The sequence below is a fragment of the Hylobates moloch genome, unplaced genomic scaffold (genome assembly GCF_009828535.3).
Source record: "Hylobates moloch isolate HMO894 unplaced genomic scaffold, HMol_V3 SCAFFOLD_13, whole genome shotgun sequence".
Lineage (NCBI taxonomy): Eukaryota > Metazoa > Chordata > Mammalia > Primates > Hylobatidae > Hylobates > Hylobates moloch.
This window is the reverse complement of record NW_026652288.1, coordinates 97,939,948-97,963,741: the sequence shown is the minus strand read 5'-3', so window position 1 is coordinate 97,963,741 and position 23,794 is coordinate 97,939,948. Positions and strand designations below refer to the sequence as shown.

The 23,794-nt window shown below is 38.2% G+C and overlaps 1 protein-coding gene across 2 annotated transcripts in view; it reads right to left on the bottom strand.

Moving 5' to 3' along the window:
• Nucleotides 1–23,794, bottom strand: part of LPP (LIM domain containing preferred translocation partner in lipoma) — a 722,568-nt gene that overhangs the window by 385,209 nt on the left and 313,565 nt on the right. For both annotated transcript variants that reach the window (XM_032171893.2, XM_032171894.2), the window contains exon 5: nt 9,675–9,787. In XM_032171893.2, the coding sequence (XP_032027784.1) occupies nt 9,675–9,787 (113 nt within the window). The remainder of the gene's footprint in view (nt 1–9,674; nt 9,788–23,794) is intronic.

Here is a 23,794-nt window from a genome sequence, read left to right as displayed (position 1 = left end):
GCATTATGCTGTCTCTGAAGCTTTCTTTGGCTTAGATAATGCTATCAGAGAGCACGTTTTCTCTGATGAACTCCTCACAGGCAGCAAAGTGAGCTTGAGATACATAGCAAAAGATACCAGGACCTGAGCAGGATACCAGGAACTGCCACAACAAAAAGGGTGAGGGGGTGGGGCAAGGCTCTTTAGAATGGACCTTAGGGGTATTTAATGAAAGTCAGTCAAAAGAGCAGTTAACTGATTTAATGAGTTTATGCTTTCTAACAAAAAGGACTCTGCCACAATTCCCAGCACTGCTGGTGACAGTGTGTCATTAAGAAGCAAAGTCACCGATGAAAACACAATGAGGGAGGAAATCGAAGGGGCTTGAGAATTCAACTAGAGACCAATACACGTAAGGGCTGGCCACAGCTCCTGTGGCCCTCACCTGGCGTACATGCATGGCATGTAAGGGAGGGGCTTTGCTACCTGCCTATGAATCCCCAAACCATTAGCCTTGAGGACCCAGATTAACCTTGCTAGTCTGCTCTTGACCTGTGCATCTAAGGACAGTTCTTCTGCTGGCCTGCATCCCCTAATTACATGTTTGGTTGAAGACTGAACGTATATACCCTATGGCCACCCTGCATTTAAATAACTATATATTCCCAATTCAGATAAAAGATAAAGGTTTAAATGTAAGCTAGCTACCCTGAACAACAGATATTCAGAGACACTCCTACCAAATATTCTCCCCAAATTCAGTTTTATAGAGCATTTATAAGTCAAAAGCAGACTATCACCACAAAAATTAAGAATATAAAAGGGAAGTAAGCAACAGAAATCCCTCCATGTAGTAGAACTCTTGGAAAAAGAAAACTAATATGAAGAATAGAGAAGAAATCCAATTCCATATAGTAGGAGTTCACAAAGAAGAAAAAGGTGAATGAAAGATCAAAATATATTTTCAACATATTATAAGAAAATCTTGACTGGGAGCAGTGACTCACACCTGTAAACCCAGCACTTTGAGAGGCATCAGGGCAGGAGAACTGCTTGAGGCCACGAGTTCGAGATCAGCCTGGCCAAAATAGCAAGACCCTGTCTCTACAAAAATAAAATAATAAATAAATAAGCTAGGCATGGTGGTACACATCTTTAGTCCCAGCTACTTAGGTGGTTGAGGCAGGAGGATCACCTGAGCTCAGGAGTTCAAGAAAGAAAGAAAGAAAGAAAGAAGAAAGAAAGAAAGAAAGAAAGAAAGAAAGAAAGAAAGAAAGAAAGAAAGGAAAAGAAAAGAAGAAAAGAAAGAAGAAAATTCCATGTAGATAAAGAAAACCTTGACTTGAGTAGAAATAGCAGAATAGGTAAAAAGCGAGCTGTGTCTAGACACAGTTTAGAAAAATTGCTGAATCCCGCAAATAAAGCCTATAGACCAAACAAGAAAAATTTACTAATCTGGAAAAAGAATCAGACTGGCATCAGATTTCTCATCTGCTGCACTGAATACTAAATGATAGTGTGCAAATCTTGGTACAATACTGAAGGAAAGCAAATTTGACCCGAGAATTCTACTGATAGCCAAGCTTTTACTCAAATATGAAGGCAATAATAACTCATTTTAGATATACAAAGACTCAGGAAATACATCATGCATGTAGCCTTCCCATAAAATTACTTAATGAAGCACTATGGCAGAAAAAAAGAACAAAAAAGAAAAGAATCAAGATGATGAATCCGAGAAAAAAATAGTAAATAGAAAATAGCACAGCAAACAGGTAAAAGTTACAGTTTATTACTAATGTGGTTATAAAATTTAATGCAAGAAACAATTCTCAAAAGAGATTTGCTATAAAGTTAAAAATGTTACAACATATTCTCCAAATTATTTTAATAAAACGTGGGATGGAGCACAGAGGAAAAGAATGTTCAAGCATCATTTGGCGTGTTTATTGGGAGCAGGACGTAGAAGCAGATCATAATCTTTCCCTCATAAAGAAATAAATTTGAAAATACCTAATCTACGTCGTTTGATTTGTTTACGTGACTGTTTTTGTTTGTTTGTTTCTTTGAGATGGAGTTTCACTTTTGTCACCCAGGCTGGAGGGCAATGGTGCAATCTCAGCTCACTGCAGCCTCTGTCTACCGGGTTCAAGCAATTCTCTTGCATCAGCCTCTGGAGTAGCTGGGATTACAGGCACACACAACCACACACAGCAAATTTTTGTATTTTTAGTAACAACAGGGTTTCATCATGTTGGCCAGGCTGGTCTCGAACTCCTTGACCTCAGGTGATCCACCTGCCTCAGCCTCCCAAATTACTGGTATTACAGGTGTGAGCCACCACGCCCGGCTGACATTACTTTTTTATAAGTAGAAAAAGACCCACTACTTTTTTGTAAGTTAAAATAAAAAAAAACAATAAGTACATTTCACCTTTGAAGAAACCACTAAGACTCTTGATGGGAGAGACAAATTGGGATAAAACTTTCACTGACTCAAAAAGAACCAACTATAGTTTCACTTAACTTTGAGCAAAGGAAATTTTCTGAAATATGCAAGCATAGTGTATTACTCCCTATACAGAAACTCAGGAGCTAAGGCAAAGCTAACCTCATTGGTAATCCCTACATTCAACAGAACTAACCACCATCAATTCTCCACAAGGATTTTTTTTTGTCCAGCAGTTAACCAATCTTTCACTGCAGAGAGTATAAATGTGTCACAGATTATTTCAAGGTAGTAGTGGCAGTGGTAATCAGGTTGATACAGGTGAGTAGGTGGGTATGTGTATATGTACACATACTCCACTATCAATCCCAGGGGAAAGTTTTACCTCTTTAAGTTCTTAAAAAGTAAAGAAGAGAAACTATGATATTCCATGAAAAGTTTCCTAGTGCTAAATGAAATATTGGAATACTCCCCTGGACTCTAGGTCGGCTACTGTCAGAGGGGTTTTTACAAGTCCAGACAACAAAAATGTCCATCTTCTTATCTGAATAACCAATCAGATGATGATTAAGAGCAAAAAGCAACCAGGAAAACTGTGACATTCGCTTCTAGAAAGTCACAATGACCAGAGCCAGTGACATGCCTAAGAGCCTACCCAGCCTTAATAAACACACAATGACCTACATATGTGGAATAAAAGTAGGAAATAATTGCAAAGCAAGCTGCTCCTGCTGTTACTGCTTCTTCCGCTGCTGCTGCTACTGTTGCTGTCAGAGTCACAAACAAGCTACAAATCAACTGGGGCTTGCTGACCCAAAAGGAACTAGGCAAAGAGCCAGGAAGAAATAAGCATCTCAATCATCTCTTTGGTATGTTTTCATGGATCAAGATATCCTTGTATTCTCAGCCTATAGAAAACAAGCATTTTAGAATACATTAAAGCTTTAGCTGACCATGTTGTTTTTGCCCTGGCAACACTGTCCACTACCTCTACTCTTAACCTCCACAGCCGAGATCTCTTTTCATACCCAGCCTCCTCCTCCTCTATCACACTAACTGGCAGCAGAAAGACAGACTTTTATGATAAGGTGGTCCAACCCACGTAAAGCCAGTTCAGCTGGCTATTTCTGTGAGTTCATGAATGAACGTGGCCATACTGTGGGTTTGAGTTCTTTATGTCTAAAAGTAAAATCCTGTTGTTCTATACCTGAGACCATGATAGTCCTAGATCACAAGAATCACAAGACAAAAATTTCAGTGCCAGCCAGGTGAGGTGGCTCAAGCCTGTAATCCCAGCACTTGGGAGGCTGAGGCAGGTGGATCACGAGGTCAGGAGATCAAGACCACCCTGGCTAACCCAGTGAAACCCCGTCTCTACTAAAAATAAAAAAATAAAAAAATTAGCCAGGCATGGTGGTGGGCGCCTGTGGTCTCAGCTACTTGGGAGGCTAAGGCAGGAGAATGGCATGAACCCAGGAGGTAGAGCTTGCACTGAGCCGGGATCACACCACTGCACTCCAGCCTGGGCAACAGAGTGAGACTCCATCTCAAAAAAAAAAAAAAAATTCCGGTGCCAGTTTTGCTAAAACTTGAATTGATTTTCAAATTATCATTGTTAAACTAAACACGTAAAATTAGTAAGTAGGAAAATGAGTCCGGGCACGGTGGCTTACACCTGTAATCCCAGCACTTCGTGGGGCCGAGGTGGGCAGATCACCCAAGGTCAGGAGTTCAAGACCAGACTGGCCTATGTGGCGAAACCCCATCTCTACTAAAAATACTAAAAATTAGCCGGGCATGGCGGGGCGTGCTTGTAAAGTCCCAGCTACTCGGTAGGCTGAGACAGGAGAATCGCTTGAACCCAGGAGGCAGAGGCTGGGCAACAGAGCAAGACTCTGTCTCAAAAAAGAAAAGATTATAAGCCACTATTCATCATACATATATATGAGCTTTGAATTGTTTTCACAAGAATAGATGCTCAAGAGCTTTTGGAGGCTGACTTTAAAATAAACAATTTCAGAGATTTCTCTACTTTTCCACTAATTCTGGGCACAGCTCAGGTTACTCTGTGCTTACTCCTTTGAAAAGTAACATCTTTCAGTAGCTTTACTCATCAACTCCTTGAGACATACAGCACCTATCTCTCTCCTGGCCTGATCATTCCTCTGACTTTGCATCATTTCTTAAAAGGGGAAAGAAAATCAATGTGAGGATATCATAAAGGGACACATTTCTACTCAATAACAAAGAGAAATGTTTAACATTTGAAGTAATCACCAATGCACAAAACCCTTCTGTTGTCTAATGAGGAGGGCCTGGAGTTACATTAGCAAGCCTGGCCATTTTGCAGGACCAAACAGAAAAGGAGAGATGAAAACCAGAGGTATGCAAATACTGAATAGTAGGCAAATAAAAGCAAGCCACAGGACTGGGAAACAAACAGAGAAGCAGAATTAGAAGTTGTCAACTGGAAGTCACCAAGAAAAGACGAACAAAGATATCATAAAAAGAGGAAGTTAAATATTGAGCCCCTGAATTCAAAGCCATCAGATGTCAGCAGGTAAGTCCCCACGGATCTGAAGGAAGTCTACCAGACAACTCAGAATTGTTTGCATGGGGTTTCCTGCAAGTGCAACATGTTTTGCCTTAATTTATGTTAACAGTATCACTTGGCATCCAACAACAGTTCTGGGGATATCACCCTTATATTTAAAATAATAACAAGCCCCTACAATAAATTGTCAATGGTTTTAGAACTAAGAGTAGGTTCCACAGCTAGAAACACGGGCCTATCACACTTACTTTGAGCTCTCCTTCCTCTGTGTTTTAATTCTTTTATTTTATTGCTGAAAAATCTACTCCCCGATCTGAAAATTAAGGTCCCACCCAGCCATCAAAGTTCAGTTCAATTTAAATTGTTTCTATGAATCCTTCTTGCCTCTCTCCAATCACAGTTAATTTACTTCCCTCACTCTCCACCACTAATTTAGGACTTAGATTATGCTTCTGATCAACGTATGATGACTAAAGCATAATTTACCATAAAACGACTTAAATGACTGTGTATATGCATCTTCCAAACATGATTCTGAGTATCTGATCCATCTCCTTATCCTGCAGCACTGCCTTACCTATCATAATTCCCCATAAACATTTTGTTATGTAGGAAAAAATTACAAGATTCAAACAATAGAAAGGAACTTGAATGTATTAACTCTAATTCTCTTGCAAGTCCAAAATTCTGAGACACGTATCTTCTTTGTAACCACCCTAAGCAATGTTATATAATACTAATACTTGCCCATGGCCTGGCTGAAAAGAGGAAGAAATGACCAACTGTGGGGTCAGATAAGAATAAAAATAACTGGCTGGGTGCGATGGCTCATGCCTGTAATCCTAGCATTTTGGGAGGTCAAGGCGGATGGATCACAAGGTCAGGAGCTTGAGACCAACCTGGCCAATATGGTGAAACCCTGTCTCTACCGAAAATACAAAAAATTAGCCAGGCGTGGTGGTGGGCGCCTGTAGTCCCAGCTACTTGGGAGGCTGAGGCAGGAGAATCGCTTGAACCTGGGAGGTGGAGGTTGCAGTGAGCCAAGATCAGGCCACTGCACAGCAGCCTGGGTGACAGAGCAAGACTCTGTCTCAAAATATATAAACAAGTAAATAAATAAAACTAACTGACCGTCCCAAGACTGAGACTCAGAGCATTAAACCTATGATGCCAAGTCCTAAGGCTATAGTCACTAGCATATATGTCTACTTATAAGAAGTATTCAATTTACACTGAATGAATGAAGAACAAATGAATTAACAAAGTGATGGCTGAAGTGTCACTACAGACATCACAGGCATGGAGGTCACGTTCATCCTGATGGAAAAGCAAATCCTTCACCTGTTTCCCAAGTTTCATCTTTCCACATGAAAATGAGAATTGTTAAACCAAGAATCCTTAAGGCTAAATATTTATTTGCCTTTTTTGAAGAAATAAAAGCTTATAGCATATATCAAAAATTCAGACAGCCAAGCAAAATTCTGGAGTCACCTGGTCTTTCCAAATACAAACGTGTAACCCTCTGCAATGAATCTCAGAGCCTTGCAGTCTGCTAGGGGACTAAAGCAAAACCAAGTTCATGGGTCATCTGGGACAGCAGGAAGAAGGTCAAGGCCAGGAGTCAAGATTTTTCAGATTCAATAAGACCTCTGTCAGAAACCAGAGGATCCATCCCTTCTTGGATCTCAGTTTCCCCATTTCCGGAAAAAAAGGGAAATTAATTTAGCAAATACTTGAAAGGACTGTAACTAGATGCCTGGTGCCAGAGTTGGACTAAATGATCTCTAAGGTCCCTTTCTGCTCTCAAAATCTTACAACTCTTATAATCACTCTTAGTAGACGTACTTTTGGCTCTGACCTGAAAATCTGGCTGGAAACATAAACAGTCTTCTACATAAAAACACACATTTACCAGCTATAATTTGGACTTGGCAACATGAGGTTTTACCATAGCTGAGAGGAAAATGTGCAGAATTTTCTCCAGTGATCATGCTACTTTAGGCTATACCATGGCTCATTTCTATAGGTGGTACAAACCTGGGCCAGAGCAGGGCCAAGCCACTATCACATCTAAGCCACTTTTACACAAGGGGAGGGCACGTTCATTTTCTTTTGAACGTATCAACAATCTTCCATATGAAGCGTCTCAAAAATAACAGGCCTCTCCCTACCAGATTTGTCCTTTTCCATTTGGCAAACTGTATTTTATTTTTTATCTTCCTCCCTTCTGTTTTACAGAGAACAGAAGCCAACATGGCAACAGGCGTTTTGTTTATTTCCTTCCTCTTCAAAAACAAAGCCATGGCTTGAGTACATCTAACAGAACAAGGTCCACCCGAAAAAAACTCTTCATTGTCTTTTGAAAGCCCCATGTTTGAATTTTTTAATGGAACCCACTGGAAAATCCTTACTATTCTTCTTACATATTAATAGTGATTATTAAGATAACATCAAAATATTTGTATAGCCCTTTCAGTTTAATACTTTCAAGTCCATCTGTATTTCATTTAGTTGTAAGAGGTATATATTATTTGTTTTGTTTCTAATGAAGAGGAAACTGGGACTCAGCATGCATTGCTCAAGATCATACAACTAGAATAATCTATGTAACTAGTTTTCAATCACGAGTCTTCTGTCACTACTTCAAACAACATTGTGAGAACTAAAGATTTAAAATGTAACAAAATAGTTTCTATGACAATCTAAGAGAGGAAACAGAGTCAGTGACTTTAAAAATTGTACATATTAAACAATATGCAAAAAGCCAACCTCAGCAAAGTAGGACCAAAGGTACATTAAAGCCAAAGCTAAGGATTTCTTCATTTTATTAAAAAATGACTAAAACTAAGAAAAATCACTTATATTGGTTTTATTTGCCAAGGGTTCTATCTGTTGCATAAAATAAATACAAACTTTATAGGACTCTCATTCATCATTGGCATCTGATAGTTGATTTTATTAGTATACACCAAAATAAAATGCAAGAAATTCATGGCCTATATTTGCAATACACATATTTTTTAATAGCCTTAAAAGATCTAGACTCCAGAAACTGAATTGGTACTTAACTGGTTACAACTGCAATTTACTGATTTCAAATGATAGATAATATCAAAAGCCTTTTCTACTTCTTAATATCTACTATATGAAAATACACTCCCCAAGAAATCTCTAGAGCTCATTCCCTCCTCTCCTTCTTCAAGTCCTCGTTTAAGTGTCGCCTTCTCAGTGGGGCCATATTGATGATGCCTATCCTAGTAGGTAAGCGTTGACCCCATCCCTGTTTCTCCACTTATCCATTCTAATGTACTTTGTAATGTATGTATCTTGTTTATTTCCACTAGTCCCACTAACTTTTATGTTCCCTGAGGATAGAGTGGTGTCTGCCTTTTTTGCTATAACATTCCTAGTGCTTGAATAATGCCCACATAGGAATACAGAATATTTGTTGAGCGAATGAATCATTTCTTTCTTTGTCTCCTTCAACCTCAAATTTAGGAGAAAGAAAGGCAAATAATAGAACAAACCATTTAAGCAGTTGTTCCCTAAGACTTTTTCTCTTTTACATTTCTTATTATAGGATATTTTAAACATATACAAAGGTATATGTTTAAAAGACTGTATGCCTATATCCAAATATCATGTATGCCATAAATACATATACCTACTTGTAGCTACAAAAATTAAAAAGAAAAAATAATACTGTAAAACAAATGAAAAAATTAATGAGCAATAAGTCAGTATATTGTATGTTCCACAAATGATATTAGATTTTTTTAAAAGGTAGACTGAATAACAGAACAAACTTCCATGCACCCAACAGTTATCAAATCATAACCAACCCTATTTCACCCATGTTCTCACTCAATAGTTTCCAACCCTTATTATTTTGAAAAAAATTACCAGACGCCATTCCATTTTATCTACAAATATTTCCAATGTTTCTCTGAAAGACAAAGAAGACTCATTTTTTTCTTCAATATATCTATATGAACATAGTCACACCTAAAACTATAACAATAATTCTATTACTTTATTAGATTTTCTTCTTGACATAAAGAACTTCTTCAGCTTAAATGGTGGCAGCTTTTAGCAGTTACCTATGATCACAGTCTGAGAACCACTTCTAATGTCACATCTGATTCCAGCCCCGAGTTACTTTGCAATTACCACTCTCTGGAACCCAAGAGTTCTATATAATTGATATGTATAATGTGCACCCTTGAACTTACCCAGAAGAGAAAATCCTAAGGATATTTGATGTTGCTTTTGCTAGAAAAATGTTGCTGACCAAACAGATCCACATTAACCAACTACAACCTTAAAATGTCAGCCTTACTCACTTGAATGCAATGTTTGTAGATAGAGAACATGGCAATAAAAAGATATGGCTGTATGTCCTCCAAAATAACAAGGAAATGTTGCCTTCTCAAATAGTATTCCTAAAAAAAAAATGGCTTTGGGATCTGAAACAAAATTAGTAGGCAAAAGTATTTCGAGGGCTTCAGAGGGTAAGCCAGCAGAACTCTGGGAAGCTTGAGTTGGGTATGTTGCATTAAAGTACCTTAGATCTTCGTAAGTTGTAAAGCTCTCAATAGGCTCTGGATAAATGTTTATCCAGCACAGAAACAATCATGAAATTCATGAGCTCCCTAGGATGGCTTATAAACATGACTTTAACTTCAGCTCTTACCTGTACTTTGAAAGCCTGTTCATCAAGAGGCGGTGGAGGAGGAAAGTTTCCAGAGATAGATGGAAGGGCACTGGAATCATCTAGAGGTGGAGGTGGGGGTGGAAGAAAATCACCTACAGAAAAGAAGTAAACAACATGAGGTTAATAAGGATGCAATGTTATAGTACTCTTATGATATATTTGCCGGCATTTTACTTCTTTATAATTGGCTTTGACACATAATTTTTTGTGTTGTACAGAAATTATTCCCCATCTTAGTTTAATTAGTAGCCTTAATTAGTAGTCTTAACTTTCAGAAGAAAGAGTATCGGATTTGATATTTAGAAATGGTCTAAAAGCTAGTCTAGAGGGGTTAATATATTAAGCAAAGCAAAGAATGAGCTTGGGTGGGAGATAGGGTTACTGAATTTTATACACCTTTGTGCTCGCCCTCAGTACATTTTCAGTCAAATGGAGGAGGAAAAAAAATTGTACAAAACTAAAGATAATACAAGGTGCAATTTATGAAGATGCATGAATAACCTCTGGAAATTAAGATAAAGTGGAGGATCATGGAAGTCTCAGTGGATCATATAATTTTCCTGAAACATGATGTAGAAAGTACGTCCATCCTTGGTAGAGAGACAGGAGAATGTAGGCATGGAGATCGGAAAGTTCAGAGCATAGAGAATAAAAAGCAAGTCATGAGATAGGAAGAACATGGGACACGGGAATGTAAAATAATGCCAGTGGGTTACAAAAATTAGATATGTGATAAAATTAAGCTTTTTACATGTTGCACATCAAAAAAAGGGTTTGAATTTTATCATGCATGCAGCAGAGATCGACCAAGGATTTATGAGAAAGAAACGCTTGGTTACAATATGATTTACTAAAGACTAATTTAAAAGTCCATGTAGGGCAGATTAGGAGAAATGAATCAGAAACACCCAATTTAGAAATCTATACATAATCCAGGCAAGAAGTAATGAGACTTTGGGATACTGAGAAAAACCTAGCATTACCAACAAGAGTAGCACACTGCTGTTAGAGTTATTGAGGGAGGGAATCTAATCTCTGTGATCTAATCTCTGTGATCTATACACATATATCTAAGAGCTTTATGGTTCCTGGAATGAAACCTGTTTAAATAGTCTGCAAAAAATTGTACTGGGGAAACAGAAACGTCTACCTTTTAACCTTTTCTTTATTTGTTATTTTCCTATTAAAAATAATGTTTTTGATGTGTTGGAGAAGAGATCTTTTCTATTTATGGATGAATAGCTTTTCCTTGCATTTTAGTTGCTCAACACTTTGCGGGTTAGGGCGGCAGTCTCCATCATTAAGTGAGTTGCTTTTAGATATTATCAAAACATCACAGTTTAGGCCCTGAGAAATAGAAGTATAAGAATGGAAGAGTGAGCACAGTAGAATGACTGTAAGTAGGTTTTGTTGTTCTGATACACCTTTGAAATGGTTCAGTTTGCCTCTATTTGCCTTATAAATAACAGTCTTAGAATTGAAAGTGTAGCTAAGCCAAGAACTGTCAGGTGTAGCCCCAAGCCAAATTCAGACTGCTAAGCAATCAATAGCACTATCTCTCGAGTACTCTGCTTACTAGACTCGCACCATGCCAGGCAGTGTGCTAAGATTTTCATACCCTGCCACCGAATCATACAACAATCAATGCTGATGGTTCTCAAACTTTAGAGTTCATCAATATCTCTGGAATGTCTTATTAAAATACAGATTTTTGGGTCCTGGATCCAGAGATTCTGATTCAGTAGGTCTGGGGAGAACTCCGGTAATTTTCATTTCTAATAAATCCCTGTGTGATTGATGCCTTTGGGTCTGACAGCACACTTTAATAACCACTGCATGTTGTTACTACTTTAGACCCACAGGATAAGAAACGTTCAATAACTTACATCATAAAGAAAATTTTCTACTCCTCTTATTCTCTGGGTGCACAAATCTGGGGAAATAATTTGTCCATATCCTTATGACGATTACAAATCCCATAAACCTGTATGCATTCCATTCAGTAGTTTTAAACATTGGTTAAATACCAGAATCACCAAAGAAACACATTTGAAAATGCTGATGTCCAAATTCCATCTCATAGCAATTCAATCAGAATCTTGGGGATAGAAGACAGGGAGTGAGAGGGTCAGGCACCAGGACACCTATAAAACCTAAGAGATTCGAACCTGCAGCCAGGATTGAGAAACTTTTATTTGGCCACAGACTGCATGAAAAAATATTTCATACCTGTTAATTAAAAAGAACTGTCAAGAAGTTCTTTACTGCCTTTAAAGGTCATAATGTATGAAAAGAATGCTCACAATGAGATCTTAGGCAATGAGGCAAAAAAGGTTTAGGTTGCTGTTCACAACCTAATTTCCAGGTTCAAATGTTCTATCTGAACCTATGTTGTATGAGTCCGTTCTCTCACTGCTATAAATAACTGCCTGAGAATGGGCAATTTATAAAGAAAAAGAGATTTAATGGACTCACAGTTCTGCAGCCTTGACAGGAAGCATAGCTAGAGGGCCTCAGGAAACTTACAATCATGGCAGAAGGTGAAGGGGAAGCAAGCACGTCTTACATAGTGGCAGGAAAGACAGAGCAAGAAGGGGGAACTGCCATACACATTTAAACCACAGATCTTGTGAGAACCCACTCACTATCACGAGAACAGCATGGAGGAACCACCCCCATGATCCAATCCCCTCCCACCAGATCCCTCCCTTGACGCATGGGGATTACAATTCGAGACGAAATTTGGGTGGGGACACAGAGCTAAACCATATTACTATGTCTTCTCATACCCACTTTATAAAAGGATTCCTGGGTCCCCTCTTATACTTCATCAGATTCTGTTACATCATGGGAAATTTTCAGAGCATCAGACAGTATCAGAACTGAACAAAATCTTGGAGATCATGTTATCAAACAGAGGCCCTGGGTGATTGATGTGATTGGCTCTGAGATCACACTTTGAGAACCACAACATGTTATTTCTACTTTAGACCCACAAGATTGGAAAGGTTCAATAAACTATGTCATAAAGAAGCTACATGAAAAGTCCAAAATATCACAATAAATAAGTCTTAAGTACAACTGTCTGTCCCTTCCAAATATATCCTTCTTTACTCCGTTTCTCTAATAGAACTTAGACATAGTGAGGCACAGGCTGATGACAATCCTGGGCAGGTCAAAAAGAACAAAAAAGAAAAGTGGAATGTTTTTGGTTTTTTTAAGAAACAACTTGAAAAGATGGACTCTATATTCGAAGCATGAAAAGGCAGATGTTTAAAAGCCCTCGTGATAAACACATAATTATCTGCTTTATTTAGATCAATTATTAAGTCAGACCAAAGTTTTCAGTTCTTTAAGCTTAACCATCAAAGGGTCCTTACTGCATTCCTTAGAGGGGAGCTCACGTTTTCAAAAGATGTAGAGGTACAGGCAAATGTCTCAAAAACAGATACAAATCTGGTAAAAGGAGAGGAAATGGCTCCCTTGGAGAGAGGCATAAACTAACCGGGAGAGTTTCAATGAAAAATTGCTAATAACTATCCTAAATCAGACTACAAGTTTAAGAGAATTCTAACTTAGAGCTCATCATTTTAATAGACAAGTAAATAAAGGAAAATGCCTCTAAGTTGCTGTGAAAATAAGTTCAGCTTTAGAGAGAAGGCAGAATTATCATGTTTAAGAAAAATGGGAAAATGAAAAGAACTGTATTTATATGAGTAGAAGAAGGGGGAAGGAGGTCTTCTCCATTCTAATAGATTTCTGAAAACAATGAAAGAATGAAAGAGCATGGGGCTTTGATTCCTAGGTGGTGATCCTTTTGGAGGAAAGCCCCTGGATGAAATGAAATGCAGTACCTCCCAGCCAGCACTGCTAAGCTGTAGACCTTCATATTAGTGCATGCCCTGACCTCTCTGCCTTGCCTCCCAGATTCTGTGACCTACAGGGAAATTGCAACTCACCTCGCAGATTCCGTGACCTACAGGGAAATTGTAACTCACCTCCCAGCCTCTGAGACGTACAGGCAAGCTTTTAAACAAAACAAAACAAAATGTCATCCGGCAATTGGCAGCGATATATCAAATCTAAAATGGAAATGTCCAGTTTTAGAAGCAGTAGAGTGGTCATAGACACGTGCCTTCAGACCTGGTCCCTCCATACTCCTCCACTCATCCTCCAAATCCTACCTACATACAAAATATATTTATGCCTCAATTTTCATGTAAAATGGTTTATTCAAAGTTACATAGCTGGTGAAATACAGAGCAGGAAATGGATTCTCACTCTCTTGGAGAGATGCTGAGACGTATCTTGCTTGATTTGCTCCATATGAACCCAAATCATTCAGCTAATATTCAAAAGGTTTTTGCTGTGTGCAAGAGGTAGCAGCAAGAAACAGTTAAATGAGGAGTTGGACAAATCAAGTATTCCATCTCTGATTCCCAAACACTACTTTCTGCCAATTTACTTCAGAAAACAGCCTGTTAGGCATATTGTTAACTCGAAAAGGGAGTGAGGAAAAACTCCGGAGGACCTAGCTATGCATATTTTCTCAAGCTCTCCCTTTTAGTCTAGGGGTAAAAAGGATGCAGCATTGAGAAGCAGGGATGGTTAGCTGGGACCAGCTGAGCTATTCCCCACTGTGGTTACCCTAACGCTTGTGTCAGTCAGACACGAAAGGCATCTACCTAAAGCCATCTATCTAATGCAGAGCTTGCTTATTATCCCTTTATGAAACAAAGGCCCCCATCGGAGGATGAAGATAACAAGAATTTACCTGCAAAGCAAGTAAATTACTAGTTATGGGTAACTGTGGTAGAAAAACACATGGGAACAATTCAACTCTATCAACAAAGTTTGGATTCATTTACTGTTGTACAAAAAGGAAACAAAAGAGCATCACGCTCTTCTTCAACTAAATACCCATATAAAACCTACACACACATCCAAGGATTTAGGTAGCAGCCCTTTTTGCGCCTCATATACAGTTCTATCAGAGCATCTGTAATACTTGATTGCATTTGTGTGTTATGATCACTCCCTCCCAGTTAGAACTGCAGCTTCTTACAAGTAGAGTCCACTCACGATTTATCTTTATATGCCCATCTCTAGTCACAGGTTTGGGCCAGAACATCCTCAGTAACTGTAGGTCGCATGACTGAAAAATAAAAACCCATTCAATTCCTTAACTGATGTTTTAATAAATGACCTGGTGTCTTGGACTCGTACGTCTCAGATGTCAATGTTCCAGTCATCAGGGAATCTAGATCAAATGCAGACTCTGATTCAGGTCCACACGAGGGCCAGAGATTCTGCATTTCCAACATGCTCTCAGGTGTTGTTGACACAGACCCATGGGCTGCACTGGCAGTGACATGTCTCTAGCTTCTGCTAGCCGGCAGCTATTGCTTCTCCCACTTTGTTGAGGGGAGAATTTTTGGTTGTTGGAGGAAAATCTAACTATTAAGGTAAACATAAAACCATGTAGATACTCCACAAGTTAACTTTCTAAATTATGAAGTCAAAAGAGACTGGGTTGGAATACACACATACATACACACACACACACACACACACACACACACACACACGGTGAACACTTTTTAAAACATGGTTAGCAAAGCGTAAGTTTCAAGTAAAGACAGTTATTCATTTCCATTAATAGTAACTAGTGGCCGGGCGTGTGGGCTCATGCCTGTAACCGCAGCACTTTGGGAGGTCGAGGCAAGCAGATCAGGAGGTCAGGAGTTCAAGACCAGCCTGGGCAACAGGGTGAAACCCAGTCTCTACTAAAAATACAAAAATTAGCCAGGCGTGGTAGCGGGCGCCTGTAATCCCAGCTACTCAGGAGGCTGAGGCAGAGAATTGCTTGAACCAGGAGGCGGAGGTTGCAGTGAGCCGAGATGGAGCCACTGCACTCCAGCCTGGGCGACAGAGCAAGACTCCATCTCAAAACAACAACAACAAAAAAAAACAAAACAAAAAACAAAATAGTAACTAATACAGAAAAAAATATATGTTTGAAAGGAAAATAGTACGAAATTTTAAGTCCAAAAACTTAAAACACAAACCCCAGCTCTACCCTTTACTTCGGGCAATTCTATAGTCCCAGACCCAGTTTTCCTCACCTATGAAATGAGGATAACCACAGCTACTTCACAGTGTCAATCTGTGGATCAAAGCAGCTAACACAGTAACTCTGAAACTTTTTGACCACAACCTAGATTAAAAAAATATATTTTATATAATGTGGTAATATTGCTATCTAGATATGTACACGTACATGTATACTAGAAAAAAAGGGTTTCATGAAACCATACCTACTATATAAATAAAACATACATTGAAATGCTCTGTTATTTAAAAAAAAATTGGTTCTGACCCACTAAATTGACTGTGACCCAGAAATAGTTCTCAATTTACATTTTGAACATAACTGAGCTAAATTACGTGCAAGTGATTAGTACAATGTCTACATATATATGACGATGCTTTCTTTTCCCTCATGCACAAGAGGGCAACTGAATCTAAACTTGATCACTCAAAGGAGGAGACTAAGCTCCCTGAACAAGGTCCCTTAAAGACAAAAAGTGAGAGGATAAAACAAATGTAACAGCAATGATGATCTCCATAAGGCAATGGAATTATGCCACAGCTATAATGTACACCTCACAGACTATAGGCAATTTATTATGAAACTAAATAACTGAAGACTTCACTTACAATTTCAACTTCAACTCCATCTTCAATTTGCATCAAAATACGTGTGCCACCAAGAAAACTGTACCAGAAAGCACCTTGGGTGAAATACTTTTAAATGAAGCATTCAAGGCTTAGGACAGCATGTATAACGTTATCATTTATTTAATAATGTATATACATACATGTATGTATTATCACGTACTATCTTTTAAATGGAGTCCCAAACTATTGATAACAGCAAGTTGCCTCTATGAAGCTAAATTTTGCAACTGAGGAATGAAAGTGAAAGGGAAATACTCTTCATTATACAAATTCTTAACTTGTCATTATTTTGCCCATTTATAATTTTTAAATAACACATATGCACAAAACAGAAATTTTCAGTACCTGAAAATGTGTCATCTCCAAATGTTCAGCTGAGTAAGGTTTTAAAAACCACCAGGAAATGCATTACAGCAAAGGCCAAGGGAAAAATTGAGGATACATCCCATTTAATGCATCACTTCTCGGCCTTCTCAACCTATTTACAATGCACTGATTGGAACTAACAATATGAAAGCAATTGCACTGATTTGCTCAACATGTCATTTCTATTAGAGATGAAACCTTTTCAAGCTCTTTTCCTGTCCCACTCTGCCCTTCTCTCTGACAAGGAAGGGGTTATTAATTTGACTGATCCAGCTACTACTGTGAAAGTCTCAGTTTTAGAAAGCAATACCCAGGAAATCTCCTTCTTAAACTTCCTGCTTCAGACCTCTGAGCATCTGGCTCCCAGGACAGACCAGCTGGAATGTTGTACTTCTTGACTCTAAAGCAAAGGGTCAGAATGTCAAGCCAGGTCTTCAGGAGCTGCAGCTCACTGAGTATGTTGACTTCCAAGATATAGTGGTGTGAGAAAGATATGGGATAAAAATTCTACTTATTCCTAGAGCCAAAGCCTCTGCACTATCTCAGTGGGATCACAGACCTCTGTCCCAGAGAGAGAGCAAGCACTTATGAGGCTATTAATAAAGCAGCACCTGGATTCTCATTTTGCTCTGTTTCTACAGTGTGAAACTCCTTTGAGAACTCTCTGGGAGAGTGATAATTATCAGGGCAAAGCTTGGCCATTCCATGTTCTCTGTCCTCATTGTCATCAAAATAGCACAATATATCTCCCTTCAATGACACATCTTCCTCTGTAAATAAGATATGTGACCTTGACCGAGGAACATTAATTTTTTAGTTATCATGCTAGATAGCCTTAAACTTCAGGTTCCTTTTATGCATTCGAAAAATTAACCTTTCTATTTTTCTTCCATTTGTATTTTCTGCTATTTAACTGGAAAACATTATTACTAATTTTGATAATACTCAATTTGCTAACAAATTAATTTAAAAGGAAGAACTAAGATTAAAAATATTGATGAAACACAGAGTTGATAATAGTATAGGGAAACCAGCATTCTCATATGCTACTGCTACTAAACTTTTCTCAAGAAAATTTGGCAAGAGGAATCAAAAGCCTTAAAGATATTTATAAACTTTAATTCAGCAATATCACTTTTAATAAATTATCCTACCAAAGAAGTAACTTAACATGCAGAGGAGCATGTTACGGAAACTTCATCACAAAGCAATGTAATGCAAAAACTCAGAATGTTCATTAACACGGTACTGGTCGAAAAATAAATTGCAATCATACACTGGGAAATTGTGTGGTCACCAAAATAATGATATTGATCTACATCTTACATCTATTTATTCATCGAGTGCCATCTATATATCATACATTATTCTAGACCCCAGGGAAAAACAAACAAACAAATAGAACAAACAAAGTGTGCTTCTCCACGAGCCCCCACGGAACTTATACTCTAACAGAAGAAGAATGCTTAAAAAATAAATCAAACATACTGAATATCAAATGGTGAGAAGGGTTATGATGAAATGTAGGCAAGGAAGAGGGTTGGGACTGCTAGGGTGGTGGTGGGTGTTGCAATTTTAAAGAAAAAAAAAAAAAGAAAATGGCCTCACCAAGGTGATATTTGGGGAAAGACTTAAATCTAGTAAGGGAGTAAGTATTGGCATATCTGGGGGAAGAACATAAAAAATTGCTTTTCGTATCTTTTGTTTGTTTGTTTGTTTTTGAGACGGAGCTTTGCTCTGTCACCGAGGCTGGAGTGCAGTGGCGCAATCTCGGCTCACTGCAAGCTCTGCCTTCCGGGTTCACGCCATTCTCCTGCCTCAGCCTCCTGAGTAGCTGGGACTACAGGCGTCTGCCACCACGCCTGGCTAATTTTTCGTATTTTTAGTAGAGATGGGGTTTCACCATGTTAGCCAGGATGGTCTCGATCTCTTGACCTCGTGATCCGCCCGCCTCAGCCTCCCAAAGTGCTGGGATTACAGGCGTGAGCCACCACGCCCGGCCTGCTTTTCATATCTTATCACGTAAGAAACAAGGGAGGTTATTGAATAGTGCTTATAATATGGTCACAATTTTATATAGGCCGGTATGTTAACAGGGGTTGTCTATAGCTCATGAGATGCTAAGCATTGTTTTTAAATTTTTATCCTTTTGGCTTAATTATTATACAATAAGTGAATTATAGGCATGCGTTTTTTTAAAAACCAAAAATAAGATACTTTAAAATGAATCGCAGAATCTACTCAAACCCAGCGTTTAATTTTAATGCATCAGTATATGTACTCAAGCCAAAATTTAATGTCCCTGTCATCTTTCTAAATAACTTAGCTTGAAATGCTCTTTGAGATTCTCAAATTAAAAAGCAAGAAGAATTATCTTTAAAGTAGATGACGTCTCCCTGATTTTAAATTGGACAGTTTCACTCCATATTTAGCTAATACAGAATATATCTGAGACTTTAAGAGTCCTCTTTTGTAATCACAAATAAGTACCCTGTACAAACGTGAGGACACCTCAGTGTATTACATGAGATACAAGCATACTATAATTCTCTATCACACAGTGGTTGGATAACAAATTCAATTTCTCAGTAGAAAACATTAAATGGATTTCAAATAGTATGAAATTAACGACAGTCTAGTTCTGCAAATCGACTAGAACCAAATAGCACTTTTGAATCCACCAAGTATCATTTGTTTTACAAAAACATAGTAATTGCTATCCAGACAACAAACCACACCATATATTTTTGGCTTCCAAAGATGAGCATTCAAAATAAATAGGACAATGAGTTGAGCTTAATGCATCAGTCTTCTATCAGCTAGTGAGATATCTTTAGCTCCAATGAGAAAAAGTAAAATTACCTCAGTTTAAAAATGAAACAAAAATCTAAAAATTCATGTGATGGACAGAAAATGAGGCAACATCCCAGGAAAACAACAACAAAAAGTCTTAATTTACCAGTAAAAACAAAGAAGCTTGCAAACAAATATCAGAGTGCTGACAGAATAGTCCAAAAACATCCTTTCCCCTTAGGATTGGGACATTACCCTGTGGTGGTCATTGAGGCCAGAAGCTCACCACCCCTCCAAAGACAATGATGCTGCCTGAAGGAGCATGGTTTCATAACAAAAACACTTTAAATAGGGCATTTAATTATTTCGCCACTGCTGTCTTTGGCTATAGAGGGAACCATCCTCATCGTCAATGACAATGCAGGCTTCCTTCCTGCTGAAACTCTATTACAGCCAATATTCTGCTCTTCATTAGCTTAATTGGATAACTATTGGTTTCCCCTACCTGACTAACAGCTCCTTGAGGGCAGACTCTCTGTTTTATAATCTCTACATAAAGCATATAGAACACATATGAGATACTCAGTTAATAGTAATGATATTATTGCTATAAATTATTATTGGTACAAAACTACATATATTAAATTGAATAGAACTCTGAGAGAATGAACACATGAACTTTTCCCATGGTCAACTTTGTCACTTTTCAAATATTGACACAAGGTCAACAATGTACTACTATACTGGTGGGTCATAGGTCCTTCATGATACCAACAGCTAGACAGTTAATAACCTGTCTGAAAGTAGCCATCTAGTTAGGTTTTTTGTTTGTTTGTTTCCACATTATCTTACTGAGGGTATGTCTTCAAAGTATAGGAACAGAGTCTTCATCCTTAAGTCACTACCTGGTTATGGGGGCACCCTAGCCTCCAGAAATATTGCAACCATCTTTACTGTATTGATCTTCTCCAATAAAAGATCCGTTGATAAGCCTTACCCAGTATATGTATATCCCTTAGAGTATAAAGAGACGTTTAAATTTTCTTTTTAATCCCATAAAAGAGAGATGAAGATAAAGAAAGAGCAGAGAAATGAGAGAAGGGGAAGGATACATGTCATAGACAGAATTTCAAAATGCTTATGTTTGAGGTGTTGAAACTCATCTGACTTTTAACCAGGGGTGTGTATCGGAATCTCCTGGGGCACTTTCTCGCAGTACATACTCCCAGACTTCACTTTAGAATTCTTAATTCAGAATCTTTGGGGTCGGGACCCAGACAAGGACCTCGCAAAGCTCCTGAAATGATTCTGGCGTATAGCGTTGGTTAAGAATCATTGACCTTCTGGAAAAACAAAGATTGAACAACTCTCTCTCTGAAATTAAAGATGACTAAGGTGACAAGGCAATAAAATGCAATATGTGATTCTGGATATAATTCTAGACCAGAAAAGAGACATCACTAGGACAATCAATGAAATCTAAATAAGGTTTATATATTAGAAGGAAGTATTATGTCAGTGTTTACCTGGTTTTGGTAACTCTACCGTGGTTATGTAAGATGTCAATACTTGGGAAAACTGGGTGATGACTAAATGAGAATCCTTTATACTATTTTCAACCTTTCTGCAGGGTCTCAAATTATTTCAGAATGAAAAGTCAAAATTTATGTTTTAAATTTTAAGGAAAAAGTAAGTCATTGAACTAGTCCAATAACTTTTTTATAGCTGAATAAATTTTCCACCAGTGTGGTATGGAGAAACAGTCAAAGAGTGTAAACCACACCAAGCAAGCCACTGTGAGCCCAAATATCCTAACTTCTAGCTAAGGACACATTTACCACAGCATATGGCAGACTTAGTGTGAGAAACTGAGACTTCTTGGGAATGGTGAGAAAACCTGCTATACCCCTACAAATTCAGAAGACTATGAAGAAGAGAAGAGGTTCTTACTATTTAGGAGACTTGGAATAGATGAGCAGGAACATGTAAAATATCTCCAACAAAATCCAGGGTGAATGCAGCATGGCTAGGCTGGTAATCCTACCTCGATGATCAGTAGCAATTAAACCCCATAAAACTTCCTTTTCCCAAATGTTGGGGCTCATTCTCTTGCTTCAAGAGAATCCCCAAAGACAAGGATGGCTACATGAGGCCAGGGGCCTTCTGTGATTTCTCCAGTATTCATCTTTTATGCACAAATGACTTCAAATTCTTCTCACTGAGAAATTCTTGTTACTATTTATATAAAATGATGCCAACCATTACTCACTCTCCTTCAACCCTGACATTTATTTCATCAAGTCTGAAGCTTAGCAAATGCATAAATGCTTTAAAAATAATCAAATAGAGACACTCATTTCATTTCAAGGTGGTTGTTTCTTGGCATGTATTTTTTTTTTCCAAAGGAATACTGGAGCTGACAGGTACTTGCTCTAAAAATTTACTTCACCACCTGCTAGCTGAAATATTGCTTTCATGGATTTATATTGTATTAAAAGGTCACTGGCTGTTTAAGTCTTAAACAGTTTTAATCATTCTAAAAGTCTCTTAACAGTAAGAAAAGGAAGCTCAGAACAAACAGCAGCAGGGACTCTAATTAAAAGGGCCAATTCATCTAATTTTATTTGGGGTTAATTATTCAGGATTCACTCTTTGATGTGTAAGGAATAGCAATTAGTAATTTTAGTGATTTGAGAATCATTGGAGGTGTAATCAGTTAAAATGAGTGAGTGTTTACAACACAAGATGGTGAATTAGTCCCTCTCAGCTGGAGAACAGGAACATTAGGCTCCAAGAGATCCAGGCTAAGGATTTCAGACCCTAGTAATAATAGTCACTTCAAAATCAAACACATGTCAACAGCCATCTAGCACTCTGTTTACTCTTAGCTGAGGTGAGGCACAGAAGCCTCATGAAACTGCCTTTATCCAGATCTTGATTTTTGCTGCTGTCCCCAACCACTTCCCAGTATCTGCCTCTTGTGCCATGATAACCATAAATGCATTACATTAAAAAAGCAATTCTAAATGAATATACCATTTATAAGTAAAATAAGACCCAGAATAATTGTGGTACTCATTGATTTCACCTCTGAATTTCTGATTGCTGAATGAGCATCATCAAATGAACCTCTAGCTCAGTGCTCAAATCTGAATTTAGACATGATAACCCACAGACCTGCGAACCTCCTCTTGTGTGCTCTGTTTTTCTATTTACCTCATCACAATTCTCCCTATCACAAAGGCTGAAAACCCTTTTCCTTTTTGTCTTAACCACCCACTCTGAATACAAACAAGCTATATTAAATTACACCAAATTTTTCTAATTCATTTACTGGTCTGCATCTCCATTGCCACCAAAACACCTAATGCATATTTACTTCCTATCTAGACTAAACAAATAGCCTAGATAGTCAACATCCTTCCTAACCTAGGTTTTTCCGATGTATTTGATACAACTGTTACTAGATTAAAAATATCATGGCTCTCTTTGAATAGCCAAAGCAATCTTGAAAAAAGGACCAAGTTGGAGGACACGTACTTCCTGATTTCACAGCTTATCACAAAGCCACAGTGATCAAAACAGTGTGGTCCTAGCATAAGGACAGACATAGAGACAAATGGAATAGAATACAGAGCCCAGAAATAAACTCTCTAATATATGGTCAATTGATTTTATGGCAATTATGCTGAAGTTTTAGAGAATTACTGTTTGAGAGTATTATTGGAAGCTTGGTAAACGTCTCTTCTGAGCCTCCCAAGATTTGACAAGACCTCATTCCGAAAAGGAGGAATCCTCTAACTGGATGGGCCTCTTATGAGGCAATGGAGAGGAACTTGATAAGCTTCGTTGTCAAAGTTTGTCAACAAACTCTGGAATGTACTGGTGAGTATGTATCCTTTGAGATTACTACTGCAAACAGCAATGCCTGACATTTTATATTTCAGAATATGACTTTTGCTAAGCTACATACCCAGTAATCTGCCAGAATGATTCCTCTGGCTTCCTGGACACCAAGACTTTGCTCATGCCTCTGTCTCCATTAAGAGTTTCCTCTTCACTATCTGAGCCCAAGCTATTCTTGGAGGCCTATGTCACCCTACACTATTATCCTTTGCCACCAGACGAAAGCATCTCCCCACCTTCAGCCCTCTGTAGTAACTTTAGAGCACTTACCAAGGTGGATCTTGTGGAAAATT